At 39.6% G+C, this 16,674-nt stretch overlaps 1 protein-coding gene across 1 annotated transcript in view; it reads right to left on the minus strand.

Moving 5' to 3' along the window:
- Positions 1-2,243: 2,243 nt before the first annotated feature.
- Positions 2,244-16,674, minus strand: part of LOC117216025 (basement membrane-specific heparan sulfate proteoglycan core protein-like) — a 127,941-nt gene continuing 113,510 nt past the window's right edge. The window contains exon 6 of the mRNA XM_033462566.1: positions 2,244-3,595. Within this exon, the coding sequence (XP_033318457.1) occupies positions 3,486-3,595 (110 nt within the window). The 3' untranslated portion in view covers positions 2,244-3,485. The remainder of the gene's footprint in view (positions 3,596-16,674) is intronic.

Here is a 16,674-nt window from a genome sequence, read left to right on the forward strand (position 1 = left end):
GCGCACTTTGAATACGGCAGTTGTCTTGCACTATGTACAAATAACGCGCAAGTGATTAAAAAGTTCATCAACGTTGTAATAAACCTTTTCGCAATTAAATATACGTCGCACAACGAGAAAGACAAAGTTATTTTGTTTGTTTGCGAATATTAACTGCAAATAATTTATTATCGATGGCAGCATGCAAACTTATTGTATCGTTGTAATTCAAACGACATAGAAAAGATCATTAGATCGTTTTGGAAACAACGAAACCAAATATTTCCATGTAGAAAATATAAATGAAAGATTACGCGAAACGAAAATTACACGAAAAATGCAGAAATTCATGCCAGTATATCGTAAACGGGACAAAAGCGGCTACGAAAATGTTCGCCCCGCAAAACGACCACCGTATTTCTATGAAATTTTATGTAAAATGTTCGTAAGCAAAAATTTCGCGAGTCGTAGAACAATTTTCGATTAAATTCACTTTGTTATGAAAAATCTTCCAGAAATGAACAATTACAAATGAGAAAACAGAAAGGAGAATAATTGGAAGCGAAACACGGTTCGAATAACGTTATTCGACATTTTTTTAGCTACAAACAAAGCGTTTTAATCGAAAATAAACAATTTTAGGAACGCGATGTAGAAAATCCGAAGGGTTCTACGAATGTGCAATTTAATTTACTTTAATTCCATAATATAATTTTGGGCATTTTTTTTTTAAATTTGTAAACCTTTTGAGTTGAGAAATATAAAAAACACTTGAAGTATCTGTTATTTTAGTTACATACATAGATTATCCTATTTATACGTTCGTAATTCAAACACTGTTTCGTCGAATTAAAAAAAATTACTTTTTGCTCTTATTATACGCTCGCGAAACATAAAAATTACCGTGCGGCGTTTATCAATCTGGAAAAAACAAAAAATCCTGTTTAACTGCTTCTTGCTGATCCTCTTACTAAAATTGAATTTTGGACAATTTATAGTTAACGACGAAATGTTTGTCAAATACAGGTTTCTTTTTATCTGTTTTAATCATATCTAGCTCATAAATCTAAACGTAGCAGCTCTTCTACCGAGTAGCTGGCTAATCAAGTTACTATCGACAAATATTTGCAGTCTAATGCACTTAACAAGCTTTCCCCCAAAAGTAAGTATCATAAATATTGCCGTCGCACCAGTTCATCCGATCCCCCATCACCGATAGGAACAAACAGAAAATCGTGGGAATCCGTAAAACCTCTGGGTTAATAAAAAGAAGATATATTCTTATCCCACGCACATTAGATAGCACGAACCGCTATAATCCAGCAATTTGTCAACTGACACGAATCCGAAGAATTTCCTTTCTTCCTCCGACACGTTTCAAACGAGACTGTAACTGCGATCCGTTCCATTTTTGCCCGACGGACGAGCAAAAATCGAGCAACTTTTATGCAGCGTTGCAAATTTTCTTATACCTCGAATCGATTGTTCGAAAAAGTTGCCGGTTCGTGGCACAAGGATAGCCGAAACGAAGGGACGCGTGGCGACGCAGGGCACACCGATACACCAACACCTATTAATTTCTCTGTTCCTTTCGCAGGTTGGTCGTTTGTCACTGTCAGGCGATACTATTAAACCAGGTGCTGCTACGTGCCGTTTGATCGCGAAAATTATTGCGGCTGCATGTGGAATTGTCACGGTACAAGTAGCGCTCATGAGGAACCGTCTTTTGTCGTGACAACATTAACGTGTACTCGCAAATTCTAGATGCCCGTGTACGTGTACGTTCTCGATCAAAAATAAGTCATTTTTGACGAGGTAGGCCGGCAATCATGCGGCATTACCAGCAATAAAGAGGCAATCGAGGATATTGGGTTACAAGCGTTCGTGGAAACGATCATTTTGTTAACTCCGACGCCTAGATGCACGATTTTATTAGCTTCTACTCGGAAATTTCCTCTTAGGATTTATATATGTAAATTAACGCTACGTCGTTCACGAGCAAGTAACGTTCGATTGAAATTTATCGATAGAAAAATTCGATTATCGTGAATTTGACCGTGTTTCTTGCAAAAAACGTTCCATCGAGAAATATTGCCAGTTGCAATTAATCATGTGTGTGTGTGTGTGTGTGAGAGAGAAAGAGAGAAAGAGGGAGACAGAGCGCTCACCCCCTAATTTCATTTCGCCCTCGCCATGAAATGAAACGTGTGGTTTAATTAAAAAAATATTTAGTCGTAAACTTTAAACCTGTTACGAATAGAAAAACACAGTGTTCCGTGGTTCATTTTTCTGAATGATTCCGACCAAAGATAAGGCGTTTGACTGAAAGAACCCTATCGCGTAACAGTAACAACGCGTCTCGAAGAAAAATACAAAGCAAGATCTCTATGTGCGTTCCGAAGGTTTAATAATCCAAGTTCCACAAGTCGGGAATATTCTCCATCGGACAAGGTCTTTTGTATTACGAATCTAACGAGACTGGGATCGATCGGTACGCGAAGATGTTCTGGAACAAAAGTTCGTCTCCTCTGGGTATCGTTCGAGTACAGAGCTCTCTGCGTTTGTTCTAATGACAAACTCGACGCTGTTCGTCGCACTCTTTAAAGCACAACTTCGCCATCGTTCGCTAATGCGGAGCGATTTAAAGGGCGTGCGCGTTTCATTTCGTTTTGTTCCGTTTCGTTTCGTTTCGCAACACGGCAATAGCAAGGAACGTTACCGAAAGAACGTGGCAGTGATCCAACTTGGCAGTTACTCGTTGTACTCGTTAATTACGAGAACGAGCCGTGCAGATCCTTGATTATCGCTGACGCTAAGAGTTCCTTGGATCGCACCGAGTCCAACTGCATCATACTAAATAGCCATTTACATGTGTCGAGTCCTGCTCTTCTCGAGATTTCGCTCGACTCGTTTCCCCTCTTCCTGCTGCACGAAATGAAAGGAGAATCACGTCCGCGAGTTCGTACGCGCCGCGTTACAAGCGAACTGACTCAACGTCTTCTCGGACAAAGTACCACCACTGAAAAACTGTTTCACTCGCGTCGCGTCGTCGTGATCGACTCGAAACATCTACGGATATCAAAAGAGAAACGGAAAGTGGCCACTTCCGAGCGATCGGTCTCGGAGACACCGTAGATTTACTATTCCCCAGATGGAAACGATTTGCACCAGCTAAAATGATCGATACATCCACGGAGAGCAGAAGCAGCGAGGAGTCAGTTCCACTGGGTCACTAGATGCCCGATACACTGGAGCTTTCGTTCGTTAGGAGTCTCTTTGATGGTCGCTGGCCTGGCTGCTTTCTCGTCGCTGTTCGGTTAAAAGCAAGATCGAGGGTGATATATAAAGGGTTGAAGGTGGTTGCTGCTGGTAAAGACGACGCTTCTTTCCTCGGTCTCGCTCGCTTCCCTTTTTCTCTTCTTCGTCTTTTGCCTCTGTTCGATTACGTAAAGGAAAAGCGATGTTTGCTCGTGTCCTTATTGGAGGAAGGCTTCGTGATCGACCAGTCACCTCGCGAACGAACCGGCGTGCAGAAGCAACAGGAGCAACGCGAGTGTCCTCGTTGCCGCGCCGCTGTTGCTCGAGTTGCCGTGTTGCATGGCCGCTGGATGTTCTCCTGTAACAAGCAAAAAGCCCGGAATTACCTTGCGAACTAAATCAGTCACGACACATTTTGATTAACCTATGGGGAAGCTACGCGTGTTCACCGATTATTTCTTTCGCTTATCAGCTACTTCTGCAAGGTCTGTCGGTGACGTTGCCCGAATTTACGAATAATCGATTGTAACGAGACTGTGAAATCACGTTGTTCCCGAGGTCGACGTTCAATCAGAAAATTGGAAGCATCGACAACAAAGAGATCAAATATAGAAGCAAGATATACCACTATCTATCAACCGTTACTCGCGTCGAAAGTGTTTACAAAGAACGAAATGAAAATTGTCGATTCGATCTAGGAATTTTACTAGTTTTACTAGCAACTAGTTCGAGCGTAACGAGTTGGCTTTCGTACAACGTTGTTTAATGAAATTGCGCGCGTTTATCGAAACAAATATCGTTATCGATTTCCTACGAAATTTCCAACAATGGCTACGAATCGGTAGAGTACAAAGGATGCTGTACACATTTTTTCCCACATTTTCATTCTTCAACACGCGCGCGAGTACACCGCGTCGTCGACGACGCTGCATTAAACGACAAAGAGAAATACTAATAAATAACTGGAAGAAAAGCTCGCGCGCGGTACAACGTGGCATTCTACCCGTACGATAGTTTATATAAGAGTTTCATTAAACAGCGCTCGACTCTGTTTTCGATCTACTCCGTTGGCTGTTCATCGGGTCTGGCTCTCTCCTACCGTCTCGTGTTCCTCGCATTTATGTGTGTCTTTGGGTTTATACTTGCAACGAGTAACGGCCCGGGGCAACGCCATGGCATTTCTGTCACGCGTATATTCTTGCCTGCTAAATGCGGCAGGATGGCGCAGAATGCCGAGAAAATCGGCTACCAGGGGATAAGCCGACTGAATTGTTCGGGGATGACAAATATAGAGGCTCGTAGGAGTACCGCCTGGTGTATACAGTGTACACTGTACACTGGAGAGGCGCGTACCAACGTGCACGTGCACGTTATCAATTTGAGAACGGCTGCGTTCCACTTTACGATGCTTCGACCAACTTTTTGGCCAAATAGTTGGAGGAACGCGTTGTTATCGTGCACTCCGACCAGGGGGAATCGAATACGCTGCCGAATGTATATGGGAACGTGTGCGTTGCTTCGAATCGAATTTTCCGAGTTCCGATTGAAAGTTACGTGGCTGCGTATTGTCGAGGAAATTTCCCCCATCACCAGCAACGTAAACGCACGGTTAGTCGTATCGTTATTGGACGGTGGCAGCTTCGCGTTGGGATTACGCCAGGCGAACCTCGCGGTTTGTCAAAGAACGACGAAACACATTTTTCAAAATTATCCGACCAATTTATTTACCCACGCGTAAGTTTTTGTCTTCGATGGGTTCAAACCATCGATGGGTTAAGATCGAGGTATATTGGAACTATTTTAAAAGTTTCTCGCGTTTCTACGATGTTTGCTTTTAAGGTAATAAAATGGCTTTTAGCGACGATCGATGTGTTTTAATTTCATCCTCAGAACCGACTTGTTTTAAAGCTACCTGCATAGTTGACCGATCAAGTTTGGATCGTTAAAAGTTACCGAGTATTTGGAACGTAAATAAATGAGCTAATTTGAATAAACGAAGAAGATATACTATCAGTGGTTATCCATTCGTTAGTCATCTAACCAACAAAGAACTGAAGTTTACGCCACGGTCGTTTCAAATTTCTCAATGGCATTCGAAGATCGTCTTGAAGAAGGTAGCCTGGACTATACGATATTTAGAAACTTCACAGGTGGCGTATAAAATATACAAACGATGTAAACATTGTAATTGTCATTAGCGTACAAAGCGATTTAATAACATTTCTGACGTTATTCGTGTAATTGCTACGATTATACACCCCCTTAATTTAATTTGCTAATTTATGTTCTCTCTAGAGGTGGTTTGCCGATACTGAAAATTATCACGATATACCCTGGAAAATCATGGAATACAAATAATTTTAATCGAGTTATTAACATTATTGCATATTATTAAGGGCGTATTCGATATAATACATTAATTATTACGTATCAACGGGACAATTTAATTTAAACTTCTGATGATCGCGCGCATCGAAGTTAGTCAACGTATCCGTCAACGAGCATATTTTTTTACTGATAAATATTTCGACATCTATAAAAAGTATGTAAATAGATGAAATTTCGATGTACGATCGTGCGAAACGTCAATACGCGAACATACGAATACACGATATCGACGATTAAACATATGGGGAATTCAAATAAAAGAAACATATCGCAATATAAATTTTTACATTTATATTTTCTTTGATGATGGAACGCGTTCGTCAATGTTTATAAAGTTCTATCAATTTGAACTAGAATTTAACGCTACTTTTCAAAGAAATTTATCCATGGCGAAAGAGAATCGAGTTCACATACCGAATTTACCCAGTTTCGGCGCGACTATCAGAAAATTGGAAAGGCTTATACAAAGTATCGGGCAGAAAATTCGAATATCCGTTGCAGCATGTAACCGGAGCCGGAGGGCGTTCCTTCGACGAACACCTCTGCGATTTCGCCTTTCCTTTCCTCGAATATATTTTTTCTCGGAACGTTCCGCGGCGACTCGGCCTAATTTACGGTGGGCGATTCGACGAACGGCCGCGCGTTGCAAGAAGCACTCATTTTTCAGTGAAAACGACCATCAGCATTCCACGGAAAAAAGTAGCAAGCCACAGCTGCGGAGCGGCGACGAGTCTCTGTCGTTGCAAATGTATTGGCAACAAGAACGGTCAGCTTTTACTCCCGACGTTGACTGAATCGAATTTAATCTCATTTGTTGACGAAAGCTCGCTTGTCTCGAGAGTTCACCATTCCTCGTCTTTCGTTGCTTATCCTGTCTTTCCTATTTTTCTCTATATCGATTACATAGTCGAACGTCTAATGAATCACCGCGGTAGTAACTTTGCTACTAATATTTAATATCGAAGCCAATGGAGGACGGAAAAGATAGAAAAACTTTTGGGACAACGGTTAAACGTCGAATAATTTATTACCGCGTCGAACGACCCACAGTTTTCTTCGTTCGATTCTAAGTAAATAGGCGAAATCTCACGAATAATTCGCAAAAGTTTTCAACCGTAACAAGACCGTATTCGTCGTACGTTCGTGTCGAGTGTCGAGAGTGCAACGTTTAGACGCGCGTCTGATTGTAGACGTTGCATTGTCGGAATAACGGGACACGGACCAAGGCAGGTAGAGTTCCTATGGCTTGTCCAAAGCGTCGATCGACATTTGCCAGGGCCATGGGTCTTGTCGCAAAACAACCTCTTACAGAATTCCGTCGAGCACCAATCTCCGAGGACAAGAATAGTCCACTTACCCTCTTTTTCTGAGAAACCCATTGGAAGGATGAAAGAGGACAGAGCAGAGACTGCACGATTCCGTCTAGGGACACCGCGTTAGTTTCTGCAACTTGCCCTGACAGAATAAACAGAATCAGAGAGCAGCGCAGTTCGATTCGGCAAAAGTTATTGCCGCAATCAGGCTTCGGTTGTAAAGTTTTCAAAGAGCAATTAGATTCGAACTATCATCCTAAATTATCAACTGTTCGCTATTCTTATTAAGTACACCAATAATAATCTGTATACTGTTCACATTTGTCGTAACTGTACACGAAACATATCGTACGATACCCTGTGGTACTCGACGAATAGCAATTGCCAAGTCTTGATAAAAATTTAATAGAACGGCTTTTAAATAAATACGTCGATATCTAACGATTGATATCAAGAATCTTGAACGATCAAAGCAAATACATATAATAAAGAAGGATTTCGAAGTATTATTATTGATTATTTTGATTCATATTACCTATAAATATTCAATATACATAAATATTTAACAGGTCAGCTAAATATTCATGATTTATCGTGATAGATGAACGATCATTGGTTTAGAATAAAAAGCACGATATATATTGCGTCTGAGAATATTTTCTTCCTTGTTGTAAAGGAATAATCACAAATTGTACGTATTTTTTATACGATGATACGTATTTTTCTTTCATTTAAATCGCTTTAGGTATTGTTCGCATTTGCGGCTAAACTGGAAGATCATAGGCTTTAAGCATTTTCGCGCACCAGTTCAGCACAAAGGATCTCGTTAAATTAGAAAGGCTACGGAAATTTCGAAATTCTCGGGTAGGATGTCTCTTGAAGTCTCTTTTTAAAAGGATGAAAAAGTTTATGGAATCCGTCAGGAACACAACAACTCGGCAAAATACACTTGTCTCGCTTTAATTTCAGAGAAGTACACTGCATCCTGCCAACTCGTCCCAAGTATTTTACGAAGGAGCACGACATTTTCAACACGCGTCGAGGCTGCGACTTTCCTCTGGAAATTTACGAGACAATTTTGACAATTGCGATACATGTTTTCGAAATGTCTTTCTCTTATCGAATGAACGTATGCATTTTGCACGAATGCGCGAAGAAACAATATTAAAGAACGTACGTACGTTCTCGTTCGAAAACCGATCAGAAACGTCGTCGAATTTTATTATATAGAGAACTATATATAGAAATCGGAAGAGCAGGGGAAAAGTTACTTAATGCTTTGTCAAATCTACGAGAAAGTTTCTTGAAAACGTTTGCGATTTATGACGGCCTCGCGGCTCACGGGACTATTATCCTGGAAAATATCAAGTTCTTGAGCAAGCTCGTTCAAGATTTTAACAGGTAAAGTAATCCGCCATACGAAAGAGATCTACGTGGCTATTACGTTACCTAGCGACACTCGGATAATATTAAATTACCTACTATACATAAAGTGTTTGGCGCACTTTCAACGGTGTACGTACGTACACGTAAGATATAACTAAGTAAATAATAAACACGTAAAGTAAGAAGTTGGATGCAACTTCGATGGATGCAAAATCGATTTAAATGAAATAATAGAGCGTATAGGGTGTATAAATCGAAATGCAACGACGCGATAATTTATGTCGATGATATCGTTAGTTGGTCGATCGAAGTATTACATAGTAGCTGGAGTGCTGGTTAGAATAACGTGCATACGTTACGTAATCCATCTAGCGTATTCCCAAGCAGTCTCGGCATAAACTTCTTAATGTACATCCTGAATGTACACTGCACACTGTGCACGCATGCTGTTGAATAACAGATGCGAGCTCACCTAGCGCCAATTGCGTAGAAGAAAATTCCTTGCTGGAAAAGGGAGGCGTAGCATGGGGCAGCGCTAACGTTCCTCCGTAAGAAGAGCACGTAGCTGAGAAGGGAAACTCTGTAAAGTAAAGGTTGAAACACGGTGGCGGCAGGACTAAACGGCAGAGAACAAACTGCGCTTCCACGGGCATTAATCAAGGCTGGAAATCGCGAGAAAGTGCTTAGGATTTCGAGGGTTTGAGCGAAGTAACCGAAGCTTACATAACGTTGGCTGTGTATCGGCGTATGCAGACTGTCGGCTCACGGTTTATGCTTCGTTTTAATGCTTCTACACCGATGTGCATAATCTTGGTTTCCTTTTGGTGCCAAGTTCACATTCCTGCGTATGTTGCGGTTTCCTTATACTACGTGTCATGCTCGTTCTAGTGTATTTACGCCGTCTCCTCACGATCCTTACCATACGTACGACTGTCGTTAACATCGAGGACTTGGCTTATTACACGCATCTACGCGAACACGGACGAAATTAATTATGCGATACTGGTAACAAAGGCGCCGATCTGCGACAGACTCGCGACATCTGAAACGCTTTCCAATTTACAACGGAGACTTTTACCTAGCAACTTGCGACGTTCGCTATTTACGTAGAATATAAGTCTGACGATATTTGACGAATTATTTGTAACATACAGTTGGAAGTATATTTTATTTTGATAAGTAGATACGTATTTCGTTCGTCGATCGCGCAGCAGAGATTGACAAAGATCTCTCGTAGAAAAGAGTATTTATTTGATGGATGCTAACATCCAGGTGGCACAGTCTCAACAGCATCATCAATTTTCAGTGAAATCGCACGTGAGTTCGCTCCCATGTTGCGTACCACAGCAGTTCGCTGTTAGAACCAGCGACAATCGATATTAGGCTACAAGGAGTTAATTTAACTTGGCAAACTTAAGGACAAACGCAGCTATTCTCATAATTTTGCGCGCATCACAGCCAGTGCAGACTGAAATCGTCCGTACCAAATGGAAAATGAACGCGGATGTCACACGTGTCTACGATATTCTTTCGTTACGATATTCCTTTCATTGAATAATTGATTATCGATTATCGAAAATAGTGGAATACGTTTCGCACGGGTTTGGCGATTCAGCGTGATTGAAATTGGCATAAACTTGCGTTATACGTTACGTTTATACGCACAAGGATATTTGCGAGAAAAATAAACGGTGGATATGTCGTAAAAAATTGTGTTTTTTTCGTGGATTCAAGTCGAGGCACATAAATAACGTACTCTGATAAAATTAGTTTGGCCAAAAAATACTTTTCGGATGAAGGTGTATCGAATTACATCAGTGGTGGCAAAGGTTGGACTTTTGGACACGTATCGTACGTGAAAAGTTCAAAGAGTGCAATTTTCCTGTGCCTTTACCACGTAGCCCGGTTTGAGTTCCAGTAATCCAATCAAATCTGGAGACGTAAAGAGAGTCTTGCCGCGTTTGCACTGGCCCGAGTTTACAGATGATAAAAACATTCGAAATCGGAAAAACTTGGGCGCCAGCGAGACTCTTGGAAAAATCGTCACGAAAGTCGAGTCGAGGATACTTTCAGCGAAAGAGCAATCTAACCAGAACTGTCGAGAACGGGCACACAACTTTCTCCAACTAGAAACAGAAAAACTTCATAAAGAAGAATGATCGACGCGGCCGATGGTGTTCCATTTTAGGTAGATTATGTTCAAAACTTGTGATTATACAATTGGTGCGTATAGCGTTATGATTTAACGATTCAACGTTTAACTTTTACCACTTTATAAATCTCACAAACGCTACATTCGTGTCGTTGGCATTTATATTTGTTCGACGTAACGAATGAAAATAACGTTCGGTTGCGAAGCGTGAATTATTTTAGCGAATGGAAGAAGTTGGTGTTGGCTTGAAAGCGAAGATAATTATACGCTGAAACGGAGCAAGGGAGCAAGAAAGGCGAAGGTGAAATTTCTTTTCAGCGTAAAGCGTTTCAATCAAAATGTAATTTTGTAGCCAAGAGATGCTGGATTACAGGTAAACCGTTTAACCAAGAAGTTTCTTGAATTGAAGCTTGGTAAATACTTGTAATGCTATAATACCTACCTCACAGTTGCGACATTAACGTTCAACCGCGAAACAAGTTGTTCCGATTAGAATCACGAATTGTAATTATACGCGAAGAATGAATTCAGATGGTCTATGTAATTTCGATATAAAGCTACATATCGACGAAATAAACGAATCAAATTTTGAGCAAATGTACATTTAACTCTCATATTTCTTTTTTTATTGTCTCAAGAATTAATTATTCGAGTTCCGTTATAATTACAGGTAGGGAATTTTGCCGCGTAAGCATTTGAATTACACGTTATATAAATCATGGCCCGACTCGCGTCAAGTTTGCTGGAACTAACCGACAGTTGCATTTTATAGTGAATAGTTGCGGCGTGGTATGAATCAATATTAGCTTTACGGCGAAATTATTACTACGCATATTAATGCTAATGTTTATCATTCATAGTATGGTCGCATTTATGTCACCGCGAGTGATACTCAATATATGGACAAGTATTATCAGTAAAATTGTACTTAACGTATAGGTCGCACTTGCAATTAGTTTCAGAAGCGTCGAATTTTGTCATATAAGTAATACACGCCGTTGAATAATTTATGTCATCCTCAATGGATGATTAATCCTATGTTCGTAAAACGAACACATGTACTACGGACACGTTAATTTATACGCGCTTAATTCTTGTAACAAGGCAATCAATGATATTACGGCGCGGAATCATTCGCGTGATTCCATAAATATTAATTCCGCTTTAGATTTATAAATTGCAACGGCATGCATAATACATTATACATAATTATTATTTTACTTCTTGCGAACAGATTCTTCGACAATATTCCGGGCCAATAACTTTCTCAAATGCAATGTTGTACGTTCGAGTAATTTTTCTAGTCACAGATACGATCGCGTTTATAGTAAATGTACTGTAAACTCTATACATGTATGCTTATAGTAACTGCATTTAATATCTAACATCTGAATAATCACCTTGAACGCTCCCCAAAAGAGGAAACATGCTTTTCCTTCAATGAAATTAGCGTTAAAACACGACGACATTAATAGATACTCGTACGTTAGTAGTTAATTATGCAAAAGTTTAAGACGCTTAAAATCATAGTAAAAGACGTAAAAAAAGGTCAAATGCAGCGACTTAAAAAAATGGTGCCTAGTATAGAACACCTAGGAAATTTGCAAGGAGCCTCAAAAAACGATATTTTTATTATAAAAATTATATTTGAATAAAAGGGACATGCAAACAAATATCATCCTTTCTTTTTATCTTGTATCATGTTGTATCTTGTTTTATCTTGTATCATGTATACGTTATACATATTCTTGTATCATGAATACGTGAATCACGTATCTAAAGCATATCCTTTGTGATTCCAATGAAAACAGCGAACGCATTGGACCCAGTTTTCGCTATTGTAATATAAAAATAAATGCAATTCTGTATCATTATAGTCAGTAGCAGCGCCATTGATATGTTGCGTGTTAAGTACACTCAACGTGTTCCATATCGGATACACGCGTATTTCATCGAAAAAATAATAATTATACTAAAAAAAAAAAAAAAAAATTTAACGGTACATTTCCTTTCAACGATCAAAAATAAGCAAACCTCAAATACCAACATGCTTGTCTTTTGCTCTTAATATTATTAAGAATTTATTTGAATTTTTCGCTTTCTAATATTTTACATTATTGATTTCGTTAGTTACTTGCCGCGATGTTGCAGCGTTTCATAGTAAGCGCAGTTACCGTATCATCGAATTATTTTATAATTTTTCCGATGTGATTTATAGACTTGTTCCTTGCTACATCGTATTAAACACTTCGATTGTGGATTATTGCATGTTTCGTGGACGGAAAGTGTTCCAACGAAAGGAAATTGCGAGTTCACGAGATCGAGGCTAATTTTCGAGCAAACGCCATCGTATGAACGATCACGAGAGAGAAGGTAAAGAAAACAAAAAGACAAGTTTGGAATATTTTCTTTTCGTTTCTGGTTCGACGGTAAAAGTATTTTTAATTAAAGAGTTCTTTCGTGGCTCGAGGCAGTTGTAAAAAGTCTTAGCGTACGGTTCTATCGAATTTCGAGCGAAAATCGATACCTGGGACACGGTAATTAACAAGTTTAAGATGAAGTTTAAAAGCCCGTCGACTTGCCTCGTGTTTCAACGTAAACCGTATCGTTCGAAATTCGAAAATGTGAACGAAGGAAAAACGGAAAAAAAAAACGAGGAGAGATGGAAGGGAGAGAGAAGGAAACCATTCTTGACACTCGGTCGGATCTCACGTACCATCAAGCAAATAACGTTTCGAGCCTTTCTCGCAAATAAAACTGTCGAGAGTTTCGTAGCGTTCGTTTTTAATTTTCCGGCGAAAGACGAAATTGAATCTGCAGAGTGAATAAAGTATGCAAGCGTTCCGTCGAGATCTGACCAGCCAAGTAAATATTTAATTAAATTTCTCAACAGCCGCGGCTTGAACACTTGCGTTGTTTCCACGCCTCGTTTAAAACACCGTGTCTCTATTTGATTACGTTCCTCCTTCAATTCCTGCTGTTACTTCTCTAGGATCTAATACGCTCTCTATCCCTGTTTCATCACTTTCTGTCCAATTATTCTGCCTGAATGATTTCACTGGATCTTCCGTATTTTCATTAACGCATACTTTTTTCTTCTTTCTTCTATTTTACCTATCCATTTAATGTTTTTTAGTTTCTTGGCTTCACTTTTATAACGATATGGATTAGCTTTCAAAAAAATATTAGGGGAGAAATGTACTCTACCGAGCAAAAGATACCCCGTTTCTCTGTTACTTCCTTTTTACCCCTTTAGGGATGAAATTTTTCAAAACCGCTGAAAAACTCGTACAGATTTTTAAAAGACACCTATGCGTCAAAAAGGAGCGTTGTAACTCCAAAGGGACGGTTCTATAATTCACGTCCGAATCTAAATTCAACCCTTCAGGGATTGAGCAGGGCAAAATCCTGAATTATGTTTCTATGCATTTGTACGGCTAACGTTTCTAAGCTAAACCCAAATCGGAATCTCATCCGGTCAAAGAGATATCGAAGAATCCGTAAAAACACATTTTACCCCTTTTCATCTCTTTAGGGGATGAATTTCAAAAAATCCCTTCTTAGTGGATGCTTGCGTCATGGAAGGAATATATTTCCCGAATTTCATGTTCCTAGGCTTAGGAGTTTAGACTGAGCATCGATGAGCCAGGACATTCGATTTTATATGTATAGATAAATATACATATCGAAATCTCAATATTTGTTTCTTATTCTAAATATGTAGCTCACGCGATAATCATTTTTTGTTTTTGATATCGAGTGTGCCACCCGGAAGGATATTTTTCAAGGCGTTCTCCCTATACGATGGTGCAGTTTCGCAACGAATGTTTACTTACATTTTTACTTACTGAAAAAATATCGTGTTATAAAATGACGATAGAATAAACAAGTATTTTTTGTTAAATTTCCAAAAAAATAGATTTTCCTCAGGCGTCGCATTATGAGGACCCCTTAATTCGAACATGTTTCGATTATTATTACCATCGCTGCTGTAAATTTGGTATTATACGCGTATTTCTTTATTGATTCGAACAATATTGATATTTGTGTCGCGCTACGAAAACGGTTCCATTTAAGAAAATGGGTCTTGTTGAGAAATTTTATTGCGTGAACAGTAGCCCTTGGCAGTGCCTTTCTTCATTTCGTATCGGTCATTCGACGCGGATAAATCGTTGTTAACAACTTTCTCTGTCGTGTAGTCATAAGCGGTGAAACAATTGCGCCCATCGGTAGATTGCACCACCTTTATAACGAACGTTCGATGCAGTACCAATATCACAATCAAGCTATGGCTGTATATGAACATACACATGCACGTAGTATCATTTATCTCGTATCTCGAAACTCTATATTGCCGAAGCTGACTGCTAATCTAGCTAAGAGTGACACGCGTGTTCATTCTATTATACAATTGTAACGTTGCGACGTATTATATATCGTTAATACGAGTATATTCATGTAACACGTAAGAACATAGCGATGCCTCAAACCTGTAGCTGCCGGTAGTACTGTTATGGAGATTGGGAACATGAAGGGTTAGAGAAAAATGGAAAAAGGGAGGAGCCTCGGCGGTAAGGCTATCTGGTAAACCCGTGCCTCAGACACCGGAATAGGAGAGGTCATATCGGAAGTTGTATTTATGTTGGAGAACAGATAGCTAGTCGGAGTTATCGCTTGTGAGAAAACGTCTACGCGTCGTAGTGGCATAGTAGAAAGCGTCGCTACACCGTCATCGTTGAAGAAAATATTCGCGATAAATCCTGAGATTAGATGGAGGAAACATTTTCCAGACACCTGTTGTTACTGCTTTTCAACTTTAAAATTATATTCCGGCTGATCTAGAGGATTTATTGTGCTTTGTGAACAGGAAACATCTGTGTGTTTGATCAACGATAATGCAGCAAATAAATATGTTATAGCCATAAGAGCAGCAAACGCTCATAGAAAATCCCATCTTGATATAACAAAAGTTGTATTTGTTTCTTTTTAACTTCAGCAGTCTCGTTATTTTGAAAATTGTGAAAGTTTGCTCTACCATTCGAGAACTTTAAAACTGTTCTCCTCTGACAATTCGATTTAAAATTCTTAAGCTCTACTTTTATTAGAAATTTTAAAGTTTACTCTGTATCATGTTGCTTCTTAAGATATTCTTTACGAGATCTATCGTTCCTCCTACTATCTCCTACATACTATCTAGAGATAGCGAAGAAGTTTTCTTAATCAATTTGCATTAGCTTAATGCCTTCGTTACTTTAATATCTTTCCTTTTATAATCGTAATGAACCATTAAAGTAAAACCTCTCGGAGCTTTCCTATTTGCCCAGCAGCATTTTTAACGTTTAACGATAATCCTGCGATTGATAGAACCTCGATTTGTTACACGTCCTGCAACTAAAATTAGATATTTCAGAAGAGACCTTGTTACGCGTACAAAGAGCTACGTGTCGTCAATACGAAAATATTTCATCTTCGGCATATTCGTCGACAGAAATTAAATAATCGCAATTTACGTGCGTAACATGGTCTTTTACACGTTAGCTCGCCCACTTTCCTAGTCAAAATCAATACGTTCGATGAACTTCGTTCGAAAATTGCCTCTAAATACCCGTGGCTCAGCAATTAGCATTCAATTACTGCGTTAAAACTCGGAAACCGTTTTAAAAGACCGTCTCGCGTGAAGCGTGCATGCAACAATGACGCGAAATAAAAGAGGAACAGAGCGAGGAACTATTCCACGAAATTTTCGCTACGAGATTTAAAACGAATAAAGGGCGGTGTAAGTATAACGTCGTTATGCACGACATAATGGGTTGCCGCTTTAGCATACAGTATTTATCTTACCGGTATGTTGCGGCTTGAACCTGTTACACGGCACATTTGCTTAAGTATCGGAGAAAAGCTGGCCTATCTGGCGATCTTTTTATTCCTTATTTTCGTTGGCTAATTATCCTGCAGTCGTAACCTTCTTTCCCGTAACATTAGCGGCCCTTTTAAATCTTCGTTGCAAGACACGCAGCTGGAAAAACATCCTTGACAATGAAAAATTAACCAGACGTAGATTGGCCGCAACGGGGAGACGCGTTGAAGAAGAAATCGACTGTGATTTCAATTTGCGGTGTATTAGCCAAGGTACTCGAGCGGAAGTGATCGTTGCTGTATTTCAACGATCGCGCTGTTTGAGCCAAGCCGAGAGTTTTC

This window comes from Bombus bifarius, unplaced genomic scaffold, assembly GCF_011952205.1.
Source record: "Bombus bifarius isolate JDL3187 unplaced genomic scaffold, Bbif_JDL3187 scf7180000007973, whole genome shotgun sequence".
NCBI lineage: Eukaryota > Metazoa > Arthropoda > Insecta > Hymenoptera > Apidae > Bombus > Bombus bifarius.